This window comes from Schistocerca cancellata, chromosome 6 (genome assembly GCF_023864275.1).
Source record: "Schistocerca cancellata isolate TAMUIC-IGC-003103 chromosome 6, iqSchCanc2.1, whole genome shotgun sequence".
Lineage (NCBI taxonomy): Eukaryota > Metazoa > Arthropoda > Insecta > Orthoptera > Acrididae > Schistocerca > Schistocerca cancellata.
In genome coordinates, this window is record NC_064631.1 from 299684209 (window position 1) to 299705767 (window position 21559).

The 21559-nt window shown below is 37.9% G+C and overlaps 1 protein-coding gene across 1 annotated transcript in view; it reads left to right on the forward strand.

The window, feature by feature from the left end:
- Positions 1 to 21559, forward strand: part of LOC126191540 (protein madd-4-like) — a 502815-nt gene that overhangs the window by 454411 nt on the left and 26845 nt on the right. The window contains exons 20-23 of the mRNA XM_049932445.1: positions 3305 to 3387; positions 10298 to 10484; positions 15020 to 15165; positions 17541 to 17688. Coding sequence (XP_049788402.1) covers positions 3305 to 3387; positions 10298 to 10484; positions 15020 to 15165; positions 17541 to 17688 — 564 coding nt within the window. The remainder of the gene's footprint in view (positions 1 to 3304; positions 3388 to 10297; positions 10485 to 15019; positions 15166 to 17540; positions 17689 to 21559) is intronic.

Consider the following 21559-nt stretch of genomic DNA (forward strand, 5'->3'; position numbering starts at 1 on the left):
TACTTTGCTCTTGGCCAGAGTTTGGCTGTGGCTGTTCATCCTGGTGGATAGATGGTTGGTAGTCTTATCAATATAAAAAAACTGTGCAATGATTGCAGAAGAGCTGGTACATGTCATAGATGTTTTCACAGTTGGTCCAGCCCCTGATAGGGTAGGATAACCTGTGACAGGACTGGAATGGAATCCATTTACAATGAAGCTATCATCTAGTTTAATCCTCTGATTTGATGACTGCTAACTCTAATGCCTATCTCTTGATTTGATAATCAACCACACTGTCTTTGTCTTACTTTTATTTATTAAAATGAATGTATTGTCTTTTGCGGCCTCTTCAACTTTCTTTAGACATCTAATATATACAGTAAAATGCCTGTTTTTCTTTTATTTTAGTTTGTCATGGCATTTACTTTTTCTGGCACTAGAAATTTTTATACCTTGGATTATCCTTTCAAATCTGCTAGATATTTTGTTGCATATGGTTCTAAGCAGAAACGTTTCATTGATCATTTTAAGAAAGCTACTTAGAAATTTCTCATAGTTACCTCTGCTTGAATGAGTCCTGTCAATAGACCATTTACCTCCCTTAACTTATTACTAAATATAGTTGCATTTTTCATTTATGTTTCTTTTGCATATGGCTTTTGTTAATGAAATTTCTGTGTTACTTTTTGGTACTTATATGAAACATGCAGAGTGTTCAGAAGTTCTTAAATCCAGGCAAAGTTAATAATCATATTCAAACATAAAGGACACTGCGCATTTACTGTATTGGGTTCAGTGATGTTTACTTTGAAAACAAAGTGATTTTATTATTTCATTGAATTTGGATTTATCATTGTTATTAACTATAATATTAATAATGAATTCAGAAAATTTTACAACTTTTTTTCCTTTTTTATTTATTGCGAAATTTGATCAAGGCACTGAAATCTGACTAGAAGCTCTGATACACAGTAAATAGAAACTGCTATGGTGTTTAGGACCCTTAACTTGACACAGCAGCTCTCATATATATACTATTCATTAAAATAATCAAAATCATTTCTTATTTCTTGTTTTAAATTGGAATGTAGAAGTGTACATGAGTCTCCATATGATATCTTTTATTTGCAAAAGCTGTTGGCTGATTCGAAATTTTCAGTTTTATTATGAATTTTAATATTATGTTATTTTATTATCTGTAAACCAATGTTCATTGAGACAAATAAGTTTAACATTTTGTGTTTGTAATCAATAATTTGTGGCTCATCAACTTTATAACTTTCGTTTGCAAAGTCAGTACTTGACCGTTAATATTCCAGTGCATATTGTGGAGACTTCCTTTCTTATTTATGATTTCAAGCATACTTTTTCATAGGTAGTATTTTCATTTTACCATTTTTGTTACTAAACATTGTTAATCATACCTATCCTTCCTTGTATGTTGTTCCTACTATTTTGAATTTTCCATGTATCAGCAAACATTGTACTAAGAGTTTTGGATCTTAATCTACTTAAGTGTAAACTGTCTTTATCTAAGCATTTATTCCTCAACAACTTATTCATATTTATAAACTTTGCACTTAAACTAGGGTGTACCAGCTCACATGCTTCCTGGTGGGCAGGCAGGGTCCCATGGGCACAGGTGGGCACGTAGCTGATATGCGGGCAGTCAGGCAGCTGTGCTATAGTGTAAGCAAAAGTACTACAGTGGATGGGAGCCCACAACTGTGAATGGCCAAGTGGCTAGCACATGAGCAGAACATGTCCAATGGAGCTGCCTGGCAGGTGGTCTACCCATTCGACACCAGCCTGTGAGTGAGCCAATGGGTGCTACACAGTGCCAATGCCCCATGGGGCAGCCTAGGAGCAGTTTGCCTTAGGCTCAGTTTTTGTTTATATCACATTTAATTCTCTCTTTACGTTGATGACTGACAGATCTTCTGCAGACAGTGCCTCTCAGTACAATTCTAGTTCTTTTGAAGTCTACTGGCATTTGTAAAGGCCTTTACAAATGTCTGCTTGTGTCTGTGTATGTGCGGATGGATATGTGTGTGTGTGTGTGTGTGTGTGTGTGTGTGTGTGTGTGTGTGCGAGTGTATTCCTGTCCTTTTTTCCCCCTAAGGTAAATCTTTCCACTCCCGGGATTGGAATGACTCCTTACCCTCTCCCTTAAAACCCACATCCTTTCGTCTTTCCCTCTCCTTCCCTCTTTCCTGATGAAGCAACCGTTTGTTGCGAAAGCTTGAATTTTGTTTGTATGTTTGTGTTTGTTTGTGTGTCTATCGACCTGCCAGCACTTTTGTTTGGTAAGTCTCATCATCTTTGTTTTTAGATATATGGTTACACAGATAGCTTAATATGTTACTTAACTGAGAATCACGTTCTGTAATTAACTTTGTTGATGTTTCATGATCAAACAGTTGCACATATGTTTGTTACAATGTGAGTCCTGATACAAAATAATTAAATACAATAAAGTAAAAGAATGAATGCTGACAAATTTGAAATTGATAATGATTTCATTAATAAAAATATCCTAAAACAAAATAGTTACCAGTTAACATTTCAAGAAACTGTACTGACTTTGCACTGACATTCATGGTGTTCAACCATATCTACAGTGGATTAAATTAAGCAGGAATATAGTTTGTTTCATGTTCTTACTGATCTTCCATATATTTCAAAGTTAGGCGGCCGCTGTGGCCGAGTGGTTCTAGGCACTTAGTCCAGAACAGCGCTGCTGCTATGGTCGCAGGTTCGAATCCTGCCTCGGGCATGGATGTGTGTGATGTCCTTACGTATGTTAGGTTTAAGGAGTTCTGAGTTCTAGGGGACTGATGACCTCAGATGTTAAGTCCCAGAGTGCTTAGAGCCATTTGAACCATTTCTAAGTTACTTCATTGTACTCTAACCTGTGAAATATTTTTAAAAAATTATTTCTGTGGGAGTTCACAGCCTCAATGTGTTTTGTGAGTGAAAACATGGTCAAGGTAGGCTGCATTATTATTTTTTTGTCTATATGATTGACCAATTTTGACATTTGGCCTTTTTCAAGGATGTGTCTTAGGTTTCCAGCATCATTTTACATTAAAATATATAACTGGTACATATCGAGAGGAATACCTCTTGCTTCTGTGCATATGCAGCACAAAAACAATATACTATTGTACCTGGTTACGTCTATTGATTTGTATGTTCATTCTTTAGAGGTAACTCCTCTTTCTTATGAGTATGAATTGTGTGTGATATTGTAACTGTTCTCCATTTAACTGATATGTATGAAGATAGGGTTCCTTTATTAATATTGTAAAACTTGTTACAGGAAGTGCTGAAAACCTTAAGTTTGACTGGATGATAACTGAGTGGTCCAAATGTTCACAGACTTGTGGAGGCGGTGGCTTTCAGGTAACTGGAAAACAAGCACGCCATATTTATGTAGGTATAAGGTAGTATGTTGTGGCATAAATAGTGAAGTTGTTACCAACCTGGTAGTAGGTTTTGAACTTCATAGTGTTTAACTAGGTATTGTTCTGCTGGATATGGTTTGCCCTTGCAACCTTCGAACTGACTTACCCAGCCAGTTATGGAGATCTACAGTGACTCCAAATTATGGTGCAACTCAAAATTTTTTATGTATATAAATTATTGCTAGAGAAAGTGATAAGTTATGGAAACAATATTAGGACCAAACAGGGACTGAACCTCAGACCTTTGAATTTGTAATCTGACACCCACTGAGCTGCCACATCACACCAGTTGGCCAATACTATAAACAAATAATCTGCATCTTTGAAAATCAAACATTTTTGCTTCAGAGAACATGTAATAATTAAATATGTAGACTAATTAGCAGTAAGCTAAAGAGAGGATAAATAAGAGACACAACCGTGTACTAGACAAACTGTGCCAAGAAGCCAATATAGCAGAAATCATAAGACGTAAGTGACTACAGTGGGCTGGACATTGGTTCAGATGGAACATGACAGATGTCCACAGGAGCTCCAGGATTGCATCATGACAGGTAGGAGACCCCTGGGAGGATGAATGGCAGATGACAGTGATGGATAAAAGACAATGGAAAAGAAACTTTTAGCAGAGCAGAGCATGATCCATTGAGCCAGATGGCATAAAAGAAAAAGTAAGATATCTGTACATTGCACAGTAATTTGAGTAACAGAGAAATATGATGACATGCTAGAATGTACCACAGAAAAAAACTACAGCATAAGATCAGTTACAATACAAGAGAAAGGAAGATCTTAGATGACAAATGACTGATTACATTTTGAAGCTAAACTGAACAGATTCTTTCTGTTCCATTTGACAGTAGGTGCAAGTGTAGAATAAGGATTTCCATGCATAACCAAATGCTCTGAAACTCTGACATCATATAAAAATTTTAGTTTAGTACAACTTGTACCTTGTACCTTGGAGATGCTATGTCCATTGCTCGTGAGCAACTATGACACAATGTTCAAACTCACTTAAATCTTGCCCCATACAGTGCCACGCTCCACACAAAACATTTGCCAAACCTTTTCCTTAGACCTTTATCTAATTTGCCACACAAGAGTCTTCTCTTTCTGTTGAATGCCTCCTTTGCTATGGAAATTTGAGTTTTCACCACCTGGTGACATCTCAAGCCATCAGTTATTGTGCTTCCAAGATATTTAAATGCACTTACTTGGCTGATGGTAGATTGTCCTATTTTAATGTTGGACAGTCTGCGTCTTGTACTGATGGCCATACTCTTTGTAACACAAGAGATATTAAATTTAATTGATGAAAGGAGAAAATATAAAAATGCAGTAAATGAAGCAGGTAAAAAGGAATACAAATGTCTCAAAAATGAGATGAACAGGAAATGCAAAATGCTAAGCAGGGATGGCTAGAGGACAAATGTAAGGATGTAGAGGTATATATCACTAAGGGTAAGATAGATACTGCCTACACGCAAATTAAAGAGACCTTTGGAGAAAGAGAACCACATGTATGAAACCAGTTCTAATCAAAGAAGGGAAGGCAGAAAGGTGGCAGGAGTATATAGAGAGTCTATGTAAGGGCGATGTACTTGAGGGCAATATTATGCATCTGGAAGAGGACGTAGATGAAGATGAAATGGAAGATATGACACTGTGCGAAGAGTTTGATAGAGTGCTAAAAGACCTAAGTCGAAACAAGGCCCCGGGAGTAGACAACATTCCATTAGAACTACTGATAGCCTTGGGAGAGCCAGCCATCACAAAACTCTACCATCTGGTGAGCGACATGTCTGAAACAGGCGAAATACCCTCAGACTTCAAGAAGAATGTAATAATTCCAATCCACAAGGAAAGCAGGTATTCACAGGTGTGAAAATTACCCAACTATCAGTTTAATAAGTCAAGGCTGCAAAACACTAAGACGAATTCTTTACAGATGAATGGAAAAACTAGTAGAAGCTGACCTTGGGGAAAGATTAATTTGGATCCTGTAGAAATGTTGGAACACCTGAGGCAATACTGAACCTATGACTTATCTTAGAAGATAGATTAAGGAAACACAAACCTAAATTTATAGCATTTGTAGACTTAGAGAAAGCTTTTGACAGTGTTGACTGGAATACTCTCTTTCAAATTCTGAAGGTGGCAGGGGTCAAATACAGGGAGCGAAAGGCTGTTTACAATTTGTACAGAGACCAGATGGCAGTTGTAAGAGTTGAGGGGCATGAAAGGGAAGCAGGGGTTGGGAAGGGCTGAGACAGGGTTATAGCCTATCCCCAATGTTATTTAATCTATATATTGAGCAAGCAGTAAAGAAAACAAAAGAAAAATTTCCAGTAGCAATTAAAGTCCAGGGAGAAGAAATAAAAGCTTTGAGGTTTGCCGGTGACATTGTAATTCTGTCAGAGACAGGAAAGGACCTGGAAGAGCAGTTGAACGGAATGGACAGTGTCTTGAAAGGAGGATATAAGATGAACCTCATCAAAAGCAAAACGAGGATAATGGAATGAAGTTGAATTAAATCAGGTGATGCTGAGGGAATTAGATTAGGAAATGAGACACTCAGAGTATTAGATGAGTTTTGCTATTTGGGGAGCAAAATAACTGACGATGGTCGAAGTGGAGAGGATATAAACTGCAGAAGAGAAAATTGTTAACATTTAGTATATATAGATTCAAGTGTCGGGAAGTCTCTTCTGAAAGTATTTGTATGGAGTATAGCCATGTATGGAAGTGAAACAAGGACAATAAATAGTTTAGACAAGAAGAGAATAGAAGCTTTCAAAATGTGGTGCTACAGAAGAATGCTGAAGATTAGATGGGTAGATCACATAACCAATGATAAGGTACTGAATAGAATGGGGAGAAGAGGAATTTGTGGCACAACTTGACTAGAAGAAGGGATAAGTTGGTAGGACATGCTGTGAGGCATCAAGGGATCATCAATTTAGTATTTGGGGGGGGGGGGGGGGGGCAGCTTGGAGGTAAAAATTGTAGAAGGAGACCAAGAGATGAAGGCACTAAGCAGATTCAGAAGGATGTAGGTTGCAGTAAGTACTGGGAGATGAAGAAACTTGCGCAGGATAGAGTAGCATGGACAGCTGCATCAAACCAGTCTCTGGGCCGAAGACCACAACAAAAACAACTCCTTTTATGTACACTGAAGAGCCAAAGAAAATGGTACTCCTGTCTAATATCTTGCAGGGCCCCCACGAGCATACAGAAGTGCCGCAACACAACATGGCAATGACTCAACTAATGGCTGAAGTAGTACTGGAAGGAACTGACACCATGAATCCTGCAGAGCTGTCCATAAATCAGTAGGAGTACGAGGGGGTGGAGATCTCTTCTGAACAGCACATTGCAAGGCATCACAAATATGTTAAACAATGTTCATGTCTGGGGTGTTTGGTGGCCAGCGGAAGTGTTTAAACTCAGAAGATTGTTCCTGGAGCCTCTCTGTAGCAATTCTGGACGTGTAGGGTATCACATTGTCCTGCTGAAATTGCCAAAGTCTGTCGGAATGCAGAATGGACATGAATGGATGCGAACATACATGTCACCTGTCAGAGTTATATCTAGACGTATGACGGGCCCCATATCACTCCAACTGCACATGCCCTATGCCAATACAGAGCCTCCACCAGCTTGAACAGTCCCCTGCTGACATGCAGGTTCCATGGGTTCATGAGGTTATCTCCATACCCGTACACGTCCATCTGCTCGATACAATTTGAAATGAGACTTGTCTGACCAGGTAACATGTTTGCAGTCATCAACCATCCAATGTCACCGTTGATGGTCCCAGCTGAGATGTAAGGCTTTGTGTCGTGCAGTCATCGAGGGTATACGAGTGGGCGTTTGACTCCAAAAGCCCTAATCAATGATGTTTTTTGAATGGTTCACATGCTCATATTTGTTGATGGTCCAGCATTGAAATCTGCAGCAATTTGTGGAAGGGTTGCACTTCTGTGATATTGAATGATGCTCTTCAGTCTTTGTCAGTTCCATACTTGCAGGATCTTTTTCTGGCCACAGCGATGTCAGAGATTTGATGCTTTACCGGATTCCTGATATTTACGGTACATTCATGAAATGGTCATATGGGAAAATCCCCACTTCATCACTACCTTGGCGGTGCTGTGTCCCATCACCCATGCGCCGACTATAACACCACATTCAAACTGACTTAAATCTTAACAACTGCAACTACTCATATGTAAGATTTCAATCTCTCTCTCTCTCTCTCTCTCTCTCTCTCTCTCTCTCTCTCTTTCTCTCTCTCTCTCCTTTTTATTCTGTGATGATGTTTAGTTCTTTTCTCATTTCTGTTATCCATGTTGTTGGAAATTTTCTTTTTCCATTAATATTTTATTTTAATTATTATATTTCCTTTAAACAAACTTGTGGTTAGTTGTGAAAGTGTTGCACATAGTCTATATTCAGATTTACATTTTGTGTGTGTGTGTGTGTGTGTGTGTGTGTGTGTGTGTGTGTGTTTGTGTGTGTGTACAAATAATTTTTTTTTTTTTTTAATGGCTTAAAAAGTCTTCACACTCATCCTTATTTAGATAGTTGCAGTGGCATATCACAATTTCATGCAAAGCCTTTGCAGATGTAATAATTTCATATATAATATATCTGCATATAATTAGATGCAGTCCTCTGTATCAAATATTATAAATATGTGAAATAAATAAATCCTTTTTCATTTTCCCTGCTTAAACTCTGAAAATTTTCTGGGGAAGTTGAAAGTTTAGCCACCCGAGAGCAGAGATTCTATTCTATCTTCTCACATATTGGTACATCATGAAGTGAAATGGTTGTGTCCTAATTACTAATAACTGATGTAGGTGAGTGCGAAGAGTGTGTGTCATTGGTGAGAATGAGAGAAAAGAAGGGCAAGTTAAAACCTCATTCTTGTTTATAGTCTACACCTTTTCAATAACACATAGGAGATTATCAAACTTAACACACTCATCAGATGCACTCATTGACTTCAGTGGTGTCACAGAGTCTCACTCAGAACTAAAAAAAATACATGGACCCTGCAACGAACTTGTGATGTCACACTAGTTGGCTTGTCTGCCACAGTTTGCGAGCACTCAGCTCTGTGCAAGGCCCATAGGAAATCAATATTTAATTGAAAGGTACCTGCTAAAGGTATTAACTTTGTTGTGTGGTGTCGAGGGCTTGCATGCATTTAAAAGTGCAGTCAAGAATTATTAAAGTCTTCTGAAATAGTTACTCACTTCCCAATGGAGGCAGCTGCAGTGTCACATGCTGTGACGTACACACCACAGGCTGTCCTTCTCATGGGTCTCGGTCTCACTTCATGAGAGATTTGTGATATTACCTGGACACTGATCTGGAGGTTACAAATTGTACAACACCTCTTTTGCCTCTACCAGTTAAAAATTTGTTATGATAATTTCTTTCATCAGCAAAGTTTGAACCAGCTACTGCATTATCACAAGTTCACTTGCTGAGAAGCTGTCCATATGACATGTTCACAGCATACTGTTGTGGGAATTTCATATTTATTGACCTGCTGTTGTGCACAGGCAGACATGGGGCTTTGGTCATTGTTCCCTGCATTTCATTTTTTTTTTATCTCCTTAGAACAGTTCCAGTCAAATGGAACATGAACAAATGCTGGTGTGGGTTTTAGTTTATGTTCATTTAAAAAGAAGAAAAAGGTACATAACCCAGTGGATTCTCAATCACTGTAAAAAGGAACAAGTGTGGTGTATTTCCTATCATATGTCAAGATGTCCATAGAAATCAGGAAAAATTTTTCCAGTACTTTTGAATGATTAGAGAAATTGCAGCAAATAATGAAAGGAACATAATATTAGATTACTGGCTCTGTCATAAATTGATGGATGTTTAAAATAAAATCTTTTGAAAGATAGTTAATACTACATTTAATGTAAACATCTTTTAGAAAATGTTACAGTAAAACATTTTTAAGTCAATGGACTTACTGTATTCATTACTGACATCATCATCCATCTCTTGAAATGATCGATTCAAATTCTTCAATATATAAAGCTATCCAATTTTCATATGAATCATTCCCTCGTCATTGTCCAGAGTTTTGTCATAAATCTTCCGATAAAGAAATTAATCACTTGGTTTTTATTTCCAAACCATGTGTCAATCTATGGCAAGAAACTAAAAAAACCTACAGGGTAGCGCAGGAAACAAAAATGGAATGAATGAACTTATCTACACACTGTAGTTGTCTCAGAGACTCTGCCATGTCATAGTGTGCCTGAAAGATGTAAAGGTAACAATGACTGCTGAGCCACTATCACCCCACATGGCACAGCAGCCACCCATTGCAATGGAACTGTCTGCAGCTCAATGGCTTCTGTGTGTTGCTTGATGAGTAGATGTGAAAGCCACCATAAAGTTTCCCATACTCTGATCATATACAAAGTGTCATTTATGTGGCTGCCCAACAAGTGTCAAAAAGTCATTAGTGTTCCCATTAGTGGCCCGCAGAAATGAATATGTTATGAAAATCACTTATTTTAGACATGTAATATCAAGAAACGTAAGCTGATAAAAACTGCATTGTCAAAACCAGAGTCCATAACAACAATTTTTTTATAGTTTCTGTAGGTCCTTTGAATTAGGTTCTTACAAAACAGGGTCATATTGCTAATATGTGGTTGGTATTTTGTTACTCCTCTGTTCAGCGATCTGTATTTTATTTCACAAAATCAGTGCCTATATCGGTATTTTGTTTGTTGCCATAGATGTTATGATACAGGTTTGATTCCATTTGACTTTTTTATATCTTTCTTCGTTTCAATTATTTACAGACAAGAACTGCACATTGTATGGTGCGACTTAATAACAACACTCAGAATGTGCAAGGCAATCTCTGTGAAGATGCTGGTCTACCAACACCTCCTCTCACTCAGCAGTGTGGACTTGAAGAATGTCCACAGTGGATCACCAGCAGCTGGTCTTCTTGTGAGGATTCACGGTGTTTTACATGGAATAAGGGTAATGGAAATATAAATCATTTGCCTCTTTTCTATAAAATACACATAGAAGAGTTGTCAATAGGGACACACAAAAGAAAGAAAACTTGCTAGCTGAAGTTATCCTTTGACAAGCTAGAGTAAAACACACACACACACACACACACACACACACACACATAGTGAGTTGCATATGTGTGAGTGTGTGTGTATGTATGTATGTTCTAAATTTTCGACAAAGGCCATGTTGGCCAAAAGCTCACTTTCTGACAGTCTTTTTGTTGTGCCCACCTGCAACTCAGCATCTCCGTTATATGGTGAGTAGCAACTATCTTTTGCATAATATTGTTACATCCCATCCTGGATTTTCCATTGTTTGATAGGAAATAATTTGGTGTTCTCAGTTCGCTGCAAACTTTTATGCTGTTTTCTTTCAATCAATGTATGTGTTGTGACCATCAACTATTTTAATGTCAGTTGAGTTAAAGGAGCCTATAGACTTTTCCATGGATTGTGGTTTCAGGGATATATATAAAAGATACGTCTGCTTGTCCAGCTTCATGTGGCTTCATATTCTTAGCAGTATGATCCCTTTGTAGTTATAATTACATCTTACTTTCCAGTTTGTTCTTTGGTTCCATTTGTCTTGATTCTTCTAATACTTTCCAATGTACATCAGTCTTTCACTGGGCAAGCTTCTGTTTCTGAATGATTTTAACACTTAAAATCCATGTCACACTGTCATTAAGTCTAAACTGTGAATACACAATCTCTGAAAATTTTACTCTCATACACTTCAGAAATTAGTTGTGAAAACCATGTTTAGTTTACCAAGCACACTCCAGAGCATTTTTACTTTTCTGTGTATTTATTTTCTCTCCATCCAGCCCTCATCTTCAGCTGCTCTAAATACAAAAACTCACCAAATGGTTCTGCAACTCCAATGTCATTGTCAAAGTGTAGGAGCAGACAGAACAATTTTATCAGATCATTGAAGGTAGTTGATATGTTCCATTAATACTTATTCCTCTCAATATACTTTTTTTTTTAAGGATTTGAAAATTTTCACATTGGTTGCAGAAAACTGCTCTTTCAGTGCTCGATTTCTTGTTATCCAATGAAGTCCAATGGAAATTTTAGTATTATACATGTATTTCTGCAGTATACTAACAAAAGATGAATCATTGTCTTGTTTCTCAGGTCAAAATCTTTCTCTATGAATATCAGAAAAAGTGTTAATTAATACTCATTGCTCCAGTCTGTAATTATGTTTGTGACTTGCAACTGCTTTATTGTTCTATATTCACTTCTCATGCCACTTTCTTCTTTGCTTCTTTAAAATCTTACAATTTTTCTAAGTGGTTCATAATAATTTTAGTGAGATTATTTACATCACAGAGAGGAGACTGATGTCTACTTTTTATTTTTGTTTTTATGTCTTAGATGAGTCCTCACTGATGATTGATGTTTACTTGATGTTTATTCATCCACAGGTAATTTGTAGGAACATTATAGATGTATGTTTAATACCAAAATGCACAGTAACTGAAAAGTTAATGTCATATATAATTAAAAGTTATCAAATCCATAAGTGGAAGACTATAACTGCACATCTAGTAAACAACTGACATCAAGACTATTGTGTGCCCCAGTTTTTCCATATTATTCTTCATGTTTATCACTTTACCAGTCTGAATAATTGATTTAGCATCCCTACATGTTTGTTTAAACAAACAATGGGAAATCCAAAATGGGATAACAACAATACATATACATTGCTACTCACATTGCTACTCACCATACAGAAGAGATGTTGAGGTGCAGACAGCCAAAAAAAAAAAAAAACATTCCACGTGGGAAAAATATTTCTAAAAAGAAAGATGATGAGACTTACCAAACAAAAGCGCTGGCAGGTCGATAGACACACAAACATACACACAAAATTCTAGTTTTCGCAACCAACGGTGAGGTTTGAGCGGCGGCAAATTGAAATTAGAAATTAGCGGAGATTGAGGCCTGGCGGATAGCGAGAAGAGAGGATATACTGAAGGGCAAGTTCCCATCTCCGGAGTTCTGACAGGTTGGTGTTAGTGGGAAGTATCCAGATAACCCGGATGGTGTAACACTGTGCCAAGATGTGCTGGCCGTGCACCCAGGCATGTTTAGCCACAGGGTGATCCTCATTACCAACAAACACTGTCTGCCTGTGTCCATTCATGCGAATGGACAGTTTGTTGCTGGTCATTCCCACATAGAATGCATCACAGTGTAGGCAGGTCAGTTGGTAGATCACGTGGGTGCTTTCACACGTGGCTCTGCCTTTGATCATGTACACCTTCCTGGTTACAGGACTGGAATAGGTGGTGGTGGGAGGGTGCATGGGACAGGTTTTACACCGGGGGCGGTTACAGGGGTAGGAGCCAGAGGGTAGGGAAGGTGGTTTGGGGATTACATAGGGATGAACTAAGAGGTTACGAAGGTTAGGTGGATGGCGGAAAGACACTCTTGGTGGAGTGGGGAGGATTTCATGAAGGATGGATCTCATTTCAGGGCAGGATTTGAGGAAGTCGTATCCCTGCTGGAGAGCCACATTCAGAATCTGATCCAGTCCCGGAAAGTATCCTGTCACAAGTGGGGCACTTTTGGGGTTCTTCTGTGGAAGGTTCCGGGTTTGAGGAGATGAGGAAGTGGCTCTGGTTATTTGCTTCTGTACCAGGTCGGGAGGGTAGTTACGGGATGCAAAAGCTGTTTTCAGGTTGTTGGTGTATTGGTTGAAGGATTCCGGACTGGAGCAGATTCGTTTGCCACGAAGACCTAGGCTGTAGGGAAGGGACCGTTTGTGGTGGAATGGGTGGCAGCTGTCATAATGGAGGTACTGTTGCTTGTTGGTGGGTTTGATGTGGACGGACGTGTGAAGCTGGCCATTGGACAGGTGGAGGTCAACGTCAAGAAAAGTGGCATGGGATTTAGAGTAGGACCAGGTGAATCTGATGGAACCAAAGGAGTTGAGGTTGGAGAGGAAATTCTGGAGTCCAGGATTCGAACCTAGGTCTTTTGCTTACCGGCCACCTGGACCAGCGGTCATTGCAGTGGCCATTATGAATTAAGATACAAAGGAATTATAGACATTGGTGTGAATATGCATTGATTGAAATCAATGGGGAAAGCTGAAAATTTGGGCTGGGTCAGGATTTGGACCTGGGTCTCCTGCTTATTAGGCAGATGTTCTGACTGCTTAGCCATCCAGACAGAGTGGTCATTGCAACTGCATGGATTATCCTAGCATGCCTCTCATCTGACGGGAGATGTGCTAGGGTAGTTTGAAATGGTTCAAATGGCTCTAAGCACTATGGGACTTAACATCTGAGGTCATCAGTCCCATAGACTTAGAACTCCTTAAACATAACTAACCTAAGGACATCACACACATCCATGCCCAAGGCAGGATTCGAACCTGCAACTGTAGCAGCAGTGCGGTTCCAGACTGAAGCACCTAGAACCGCTTGGCCACAGTGGCCGATTGGTAGGGTAATCCATGCAGTTGCAGTGACCACTCTGTCCAGATTGCTCAGTGGTCAAAGTGTCCGCCTAGTAAGCAGGAGACACAGGTTTGAACCCCAGTCGGGCACAAAATTTCAGCTTTCCCCATTGATTTCCATCAATGCTCACTCACAGCCAATGCCTGTAATTCCTTTATGTCTTAATTCATAACGGCTGTTGGTTCAAAATGGTGTCTATTATTTGAGTCATGTTCAAAAGAACAAGCCATTCAAAACTTTCCACAATTAAAATCCGTTGCAGGACTAGTGTATATTTTAAGAACAATAACAATGGCATGGCCCAATCACTCATCTATTTGGTGATTAGCCGTCAATCATTTCCATATTGATATTCCATCCTGGACTTCTCACTGAGGATACTTTGGGAAATTTGTCTCAAATTATTTCACAGTTGCCAAATGCCTGACTGATTTACTATGGAGAAATCAGGAATATAAGTTTGAAGAAGAGCAGGGACGAGCAATAGAGACATTCAGAAACGTTCTTTCATGAGACCCTGTTTTAGGAACTTGCAACCAAAAATACAAAACTGAGCTACACAGAAGTGCAACCAATGATGCACTTGGAGAAATGTACAGACTTGCAGCAGAGGTGCATATGCTCAGGTAACTCATACTTGCTGACTTAAGAGTATGCCACACATTTAGCAAACAGGTTTTAAATTGTGGTGGTCAGTGTAGTTTCACCAGTGTGTGCATGAGGAAAATATGAAGAATCTGCCCTGAAATATTGTGCCAGGACGTTATACATCTAGCAGTTCTGTCAAAGTTTCACAGAACAGTCTATATGTCAGAAGTTTTAAACATTTCAGAATTTAAGTTGATTTATACTTCAATGACTGGAAAAATTTTTTCAGACATATAAAGCAAAAGAAACTTTGCATACGGAATATGTCCAATGAGTAAGATAGTGTACCTGGCATAAATACTGAAAACAAAAGTCTTTAAAATTGCTACTTTGTTACTGTAATATGTTTATGGCATTTTGTTTTCCATAGCGATGCAACGCAGGGAGGTAGCATGCTTACTAAGCAATGGTACAGAAGTTGAAGGTCTCTGCAGTGAAGCTGAGAAACCCACTCAGCGACGAGAATGTCACAATGAAAAGTGTAAAGGAACTTGGAGGGTAGGTGAATGGTCTGAGGTAAGTCCATATTAACCTTCTTTTTCATTAATTTTTGCTTGAAATAAGTAAAGATGGATATGGTAAATTTGTGTTAAGAGACTATCTGCAATATTTTACTTAAATGCTTCTCTTTCATTACTTTTATCAGAGCACGCTCACAGTAATGTGTGGCAAGGGCATGTGATAGCACGACAGTTTGTTGAAATGCATGGTTGCTGTTTTTGCTATCTTTGTCTCTCGTAATTTTATTTATACCTTATGTAGCAACTTCAGTGTGAACAACAGTATGTGCATTTGAACAGGCAAACTCATTGAACACCCGCTTATTCATGTGACCATCAACAGATGTCATTACGGTTTATTTGTGGATATTCACATGTGGGTTGCTCTAGGGTGCTATGATACAGCCAGATAATGCAATGTACAATGCACTGGTTTCAACTGCAGATGTCAATTCAATCTGCATGTCGTATTATTTTACTTTAGGCAAATGTGAAATTGTTTTCAGCTCATTTTCTAGATCACATAGGTTGAGCTGTGAACCTTCTGCTCATTTTCATCTCTCTCTGAAATGTGGCAAACAACATTATTACATGAAAATATAGATAAAATTCATTTAAACAAAAAATGAGGAAAGGCAACCACTCTTCTCCAGATAAATAATGTGTGGCACAGAACCACATTTAAAATATGTTAAAACAACAGACTAAGTTTTGAGCTTTTCAAACACACAATAGTTCAGCAAGAGAAGAGTGCATAATTTACACATTGCTAGAAAACAAGTATTACTAAAACAAGAACTAAAGTGCTAACAGATTTAAAAACGGAATTAATCTGTAGCATCAAGTTTCTTTAGAAATATTCTGCATGAGGCTAGTTGTAAATATAAGAAACCGAAAAAATGATGGGAGAAGTAGTATAGAATGTGACAAGAAAGGAAAAATTGTTCCTAATGTTAGATCAAGAGAAGGTCAAACTGCAGTAAAGAATATGAAAAGAACAATACACTAGGAAACAAAATTCACATTACACTGCTAATAACGAGCTGCTGGTATTTATCACATCTAAGAAGAAAACAGAACTCTGAAGGAATTAGATGGGGTAAATGAAATAGGAAGATAAAGAAAAACAAAGATGGATCTGAGTGGGGTCAAGGTATAGGATGGATAAGATAAAATAAGATAAATAGTTTCAGGCACTGATACAAATAGAGCGATGATCAAATTACAAATTGAAAAGAGGAGGGATACATATGGAAGTGAATGGAAAATCCTGCCACATACTCATTGGAGAGCGAGCCCCTGTACTAAAGTCCAGTTGCACTGTTATTGGGAGGGGGAGGAGATCTGGACTCCGTTTAATTGAGTAATGACGTGGCAGTACGGTCACTGCCCTTATGTTTCACAGCATACTCAGGAGGATGATATTTGGTGTTTTCAGTGTAGACATATGCTTTATTGTCTTTCAGCCAGTCAACAGCAATATTTTGGAACTGATAAAAACAGCTGGACAAACATTGAAGGTCTGTTGATAGCTCAGAATAAGCCATTCATCTCTTGATTAGATATATTCATATTTCACATGTTAATAATTACTTATAAAATTCATACTAGAATCTAGAGAAATAAACAAAAATTTCTTTTTTGTAATTAGTTTGATGATATTTTTGCAGTTGTGTTTTAAATTTCATTTCAATGTTCTGCAAGAATGTGGAAATGATATTAGATGCCAGTAGAGAATATTTGGTATGAAAATTCATATTATACCAGTGAAACTAACTGAAGGTTAAAGCATCACTATCACTCCCTTTTGATTTTCAAATTTCCTTTGTGGGGCGAAGGGGCGGGGGGGCTCTTTCCCAGGAAATGGAACACAACATGAATTTACTAAAGGAAATACTTGTATCATATTTAACAAAAAACTGTTATAAGTACAAATTTATATAGATGATTAAAATGTCCCAAAATATCCTTAACACAGTCTTTATTGCATGTGAGGTATCTGTTAAGAGACATGTAAACTTTGGTCTTATCAGCATATAAAAACTACGTGTATTATGAACTGTGCCATACAAAAGAGATAGTGTCATTAACTTCTGAACTAGAAGGTTCCTAGTGAAGATCACAAACATTTTATTGTAACACCCTTATATTTGTATTTACAAATGTAAAATAATATAAAATTTTTGTATCCCTGTGTTGTGTTTTTGAAATTAGATTGACTTAAGCATTTAGAGCTAATCCTGGAATTCTTAGTTATGTTTCTGTTTTATGTAACATAAATTTAAAATACAATCATTTCAAAAATATTTTTTATTTTTGCTTGTTAACATTCATTGCTGATGCTTTTGCTTTGCTGCATGCATTCTTGTATTTTTGTTAATGTGGGAACAGTGCACGGCAACCTGTGAGATGCAGGGTATCAAGTATCGTATACTCCAATGTGTCTGGTATGGGACAAAGAAGCCTGCAGGCAATGCCTGTCGTGGCCAGCCACGCCCTTCCGTCATGAAGATGTGCAAAGGACCACCTTGTACTCAAAGTAAGTATATATATTCATTTAAATCCCAATGGACAGTTGCCTAAAATAGCCATAATGCTGTTTAGCTGGACTGGTACTAGTAACTTAGTAAATCCAGTTCTTACATACTTTTATAGAAATGTTTAAAAGTTATGATAGAAGCTGCATTCAAAGTACATATCTATTTTTGTGTGTGTGTGTGTGTGTGTGTGTGTGTGTGTGGAATTGAGTATGACCTATAAGCGACATGGATCAAAGCTTAAAGGATATGGAGTGGAACTGGAGGTGACAGCTATACATCTATCTAAGAAAATGGACTCAGAAAGATGAATTGTCAACAGATGCACATTGCTTGACAATGCCTGAAATTTATAGTCAATCTGGTTTGTTTCCTAAAGAAGTAGTGCAGTGCCAGGAAATGTTGCAACCACAGAAATGTCAAAGTGATATCTGACAAAGAAACAGTTGTGTCATATGTGCTTAGGAGACAACTAGAAAGTAAAACAGCATTGGGACAGGACCAATTTAGGAGTAGAAAGGGAGTGGAAACAAATACGTAAGTGAAATTGGAAGCTTCATCTTCAGAAAATTCCTAGCTGCCTGTAAAAACATTTGATGTGGTCAAATGGGAAAAGAGATTTCCTGGATGGACAGAAGATACATCTTTAAACTCTATCTGGATAATGAGGAAGAGTGGAGATTGGAACAGGTGCGTGATTGGACCTGTATCTGTCTGTCCCACACACTGTGTTATACCTGTGAAGAATATTTAGCATGATGATTTTTAGAAAGAATAGGAAGTTTTGCACATGGAGTGATAGTCTTAGTAACTAATTTATACAGATGATCTACTGCAGCTGTTGAGGGAAAAAAAAACTTTGAAAACAACACATGCAATCGAGGGAAAGGAGGAAAGAACATGATGCTAAGGCTCACATAGACTTAATCAAGTGTCATGAGAATATAAAGCACTGACAGGTCACATCAAATCTTAGTGGAAAGTTGTGCATTTGCAAATTTTGACACAAGACGTGCATATGGTAGGACTGAGATTAGAAACCTTATCATCCATACTGTTTCAGATAGTCTTTGGCTTCTGTAATTTGCTTTAGTCAAAAGCTAGGATGGTTCAGCATTGTGCAAAAAAGGCCTGTAGTGTCAGAGAATTTAGATCGAATATTATCAACACAAGGCAATTGCTGACCAGTGGACTGAGTCTGGATAAAATATATGATCTGAGGAAAAGAAAAAATATCTGAAAGTTCCTAACTGTTTTCGTCAATGAAAATGGAAAGGGTGAATAAAGATCATGTATCAAAGGATAGATATTCAATAAAGTGGAAGAAGGAAGCTTGACCCTGAATTTGATTTGCAAGAATGAAAGTAACGTGACTCAGATAGTTTGGAAAGTTTAGAAGGGCAGTGCATATCACTCAAACCTCAGGATGAGTTGAAGCTGCCTGTTGTGAGGATGAGGAGAATAAATGTGAAGGGGAAATCTTCAACAAGAGAGAGAGAGAGAGAGAGAGAGAGAGAGAGAGAGAGAGAGAGAGAGAGAGAGCAGGAGATCAAAGATAGTAGATTGATTAATACTGTGTCGACTTCTGTTCAGACTCAGTGAGAATAGTGTGAGATAAAAAGGAAAAGAAATTAAAGAACTAGGAGGAAAAGGATTGGAGAAAATCATAAAAGAGTGGAGGAGGGGGTGGGTGTAATGAAGTGAAGATGGAAAACTAAAAAGCACTAAAAAAGGTTTAAGACACATAATAAAAATTATAAATATAATACAATAATAATAAAAAAGAGAAGTTGATGGATTTTAAGCCCAGGAAGGTGTCCAAGTGTGAGGATAACTTGGGGTTCAGTTTCTGATGTTGAGGAAAGTTATTATGGAGTGGGAGGATCCAAATAATCCATGTAGTGTAGTGGCACACAGGCATCTTGAGACAAGTTGTAGAGCATGTTCAGCTCCTGGGTACTGGGTACCTCCAAGACTAACATGCTCCACCAGTTCAGTTGTGGTCATTGCTATGTGGAACACTGTGCGGATATGTTAGTTGATAAACAACATGGACAGTTTCGCAAGATGCTCTGACTTTGCTGTTTGTGAGTGATGGGGGTTGGAGCAAGTGGTAGTGAGTTGGGTGCATGGGGAAGATTATACACTGAGAACAACTGCAGAAGTAGGAACATTCAGGTGTGGGTAATGGTTTGGAAATTGCATTCGAATTAATGTATGGTGGCTCCTTCTCTGTGTCAGTACATACATGGCTCATTCTAACTCACAAAATGTTCCCTTTCATGATAGTATCAATAAAACTTTATGAATCATATAATGACTTGTTAGAATGATAAGAAATTTTAGCAAGTTTGATATTCCATGAAGAAAACTGTCATAGTAAGCTACTTCAAGAAGTAAACATTTACTGTTACAGCACGTAAGAAACAAAAATCATGTCAGTATGGGAAGGAAACTATGAATAAGTAGTATCAAGAATTAGTACAATTTTAGAAGTAATGGAGAGCATCATCATATAAGTTTTGAAAACTGCATAAATGTTGATGGTGGAAAATTGATTTTCAGAGAGGAAATGCAAGGTGGCAATGTTGATACTTCGCAGTCCCCTACCTTCGAGGAAAGTAAAACTCATGAAGGTGTGTGCTCCAAAGAATGTCAAGAAAAAGTTGTGAATTGTAAACATCAAATATATGTTTAATGTCAACCAGTAGTAATAAAAATATATTTAATAAAGTGTCTCAGTTAAAATGTGTCAATAGGTATGCTACCACATTGCTTTCTCCCCACAATGATGTGTAGAATGTAACATGCTGTAAGCATTACACTTTTTATTGTGATATGTTTGTGCTATTTTTTATTACACTGATGTGAGGCCATCTTTGTTTTTTTTTTTTAAATGGAACCCTATGTTAAATTTTAGTGTAACATGATGTGCTTATAAAGACAGTTTCAAGTATGTGTATATCATAATATTTAGGTCAATAGTTTTTGAGACACAGATATGTTCTCGTATTATGTTCATCCTGCAAAGTGGCGTTGTCCAGTGTGACCTTTCCTGTTGTGTACAGTACATGGTAAACATGGCTAGTCCTTCCTTACACAAACACGCCCATTTACCCGACAATAGTAATACATACTGTGATATTTTGCGCAAAAATTAACTGATGGTGTTGCGCAAATATTATTCAGTTATTTGACAACTGTGATACCAAAATAGCAGACAACATACAGTGTTAAAATACTACAAGATGTTAATACATTTTAAGTAACAGAAATACAAGTGTAAATGATGAGGCTCTTGTTGGTCAGAATTATTTCGTATGTATTTGTTTTTTATTTGAAAATATTTACTATTGATCACAATACGAAGCAAATATACACAAAGACCAAAGTACATACTGCCCATGATACAAAACTTTACTGAAGCATATGCTCAAAATGCTTCCCCTCTGCTGCAATGCACATTTGTAGTCGCCGTTTGAATGATTTGTGAACGGCTGTGAGGGTGTCATGTGAAATATCAGCACACACTTCGATGATACGTTCCTTCATATCGTTTGGCATAGTTGGTATTTGAGCATACACTTTATGTTTGATTGCTTCCCACAGAAAAAAATCAAGAGGGGTCAGATCAGGAGACCGGGTTGGCCACATCACTTCAGCACATTGCCCTATCTAACAATCCGGGAACTTTTCATTTAACAGCTCTGAACCCACCCGGGAAGAGTGAGCAGGACAGCCATAATGTTGGAATCACATGCACTGATGCATAGTTAGTGGTACCTCTTCCAGCAAAATGGGCAGAATGTTTCACAGGAACTGTGCATAGTTATTGGCATTTAGTATACCCGGAATGACGTACATTTCCGACGA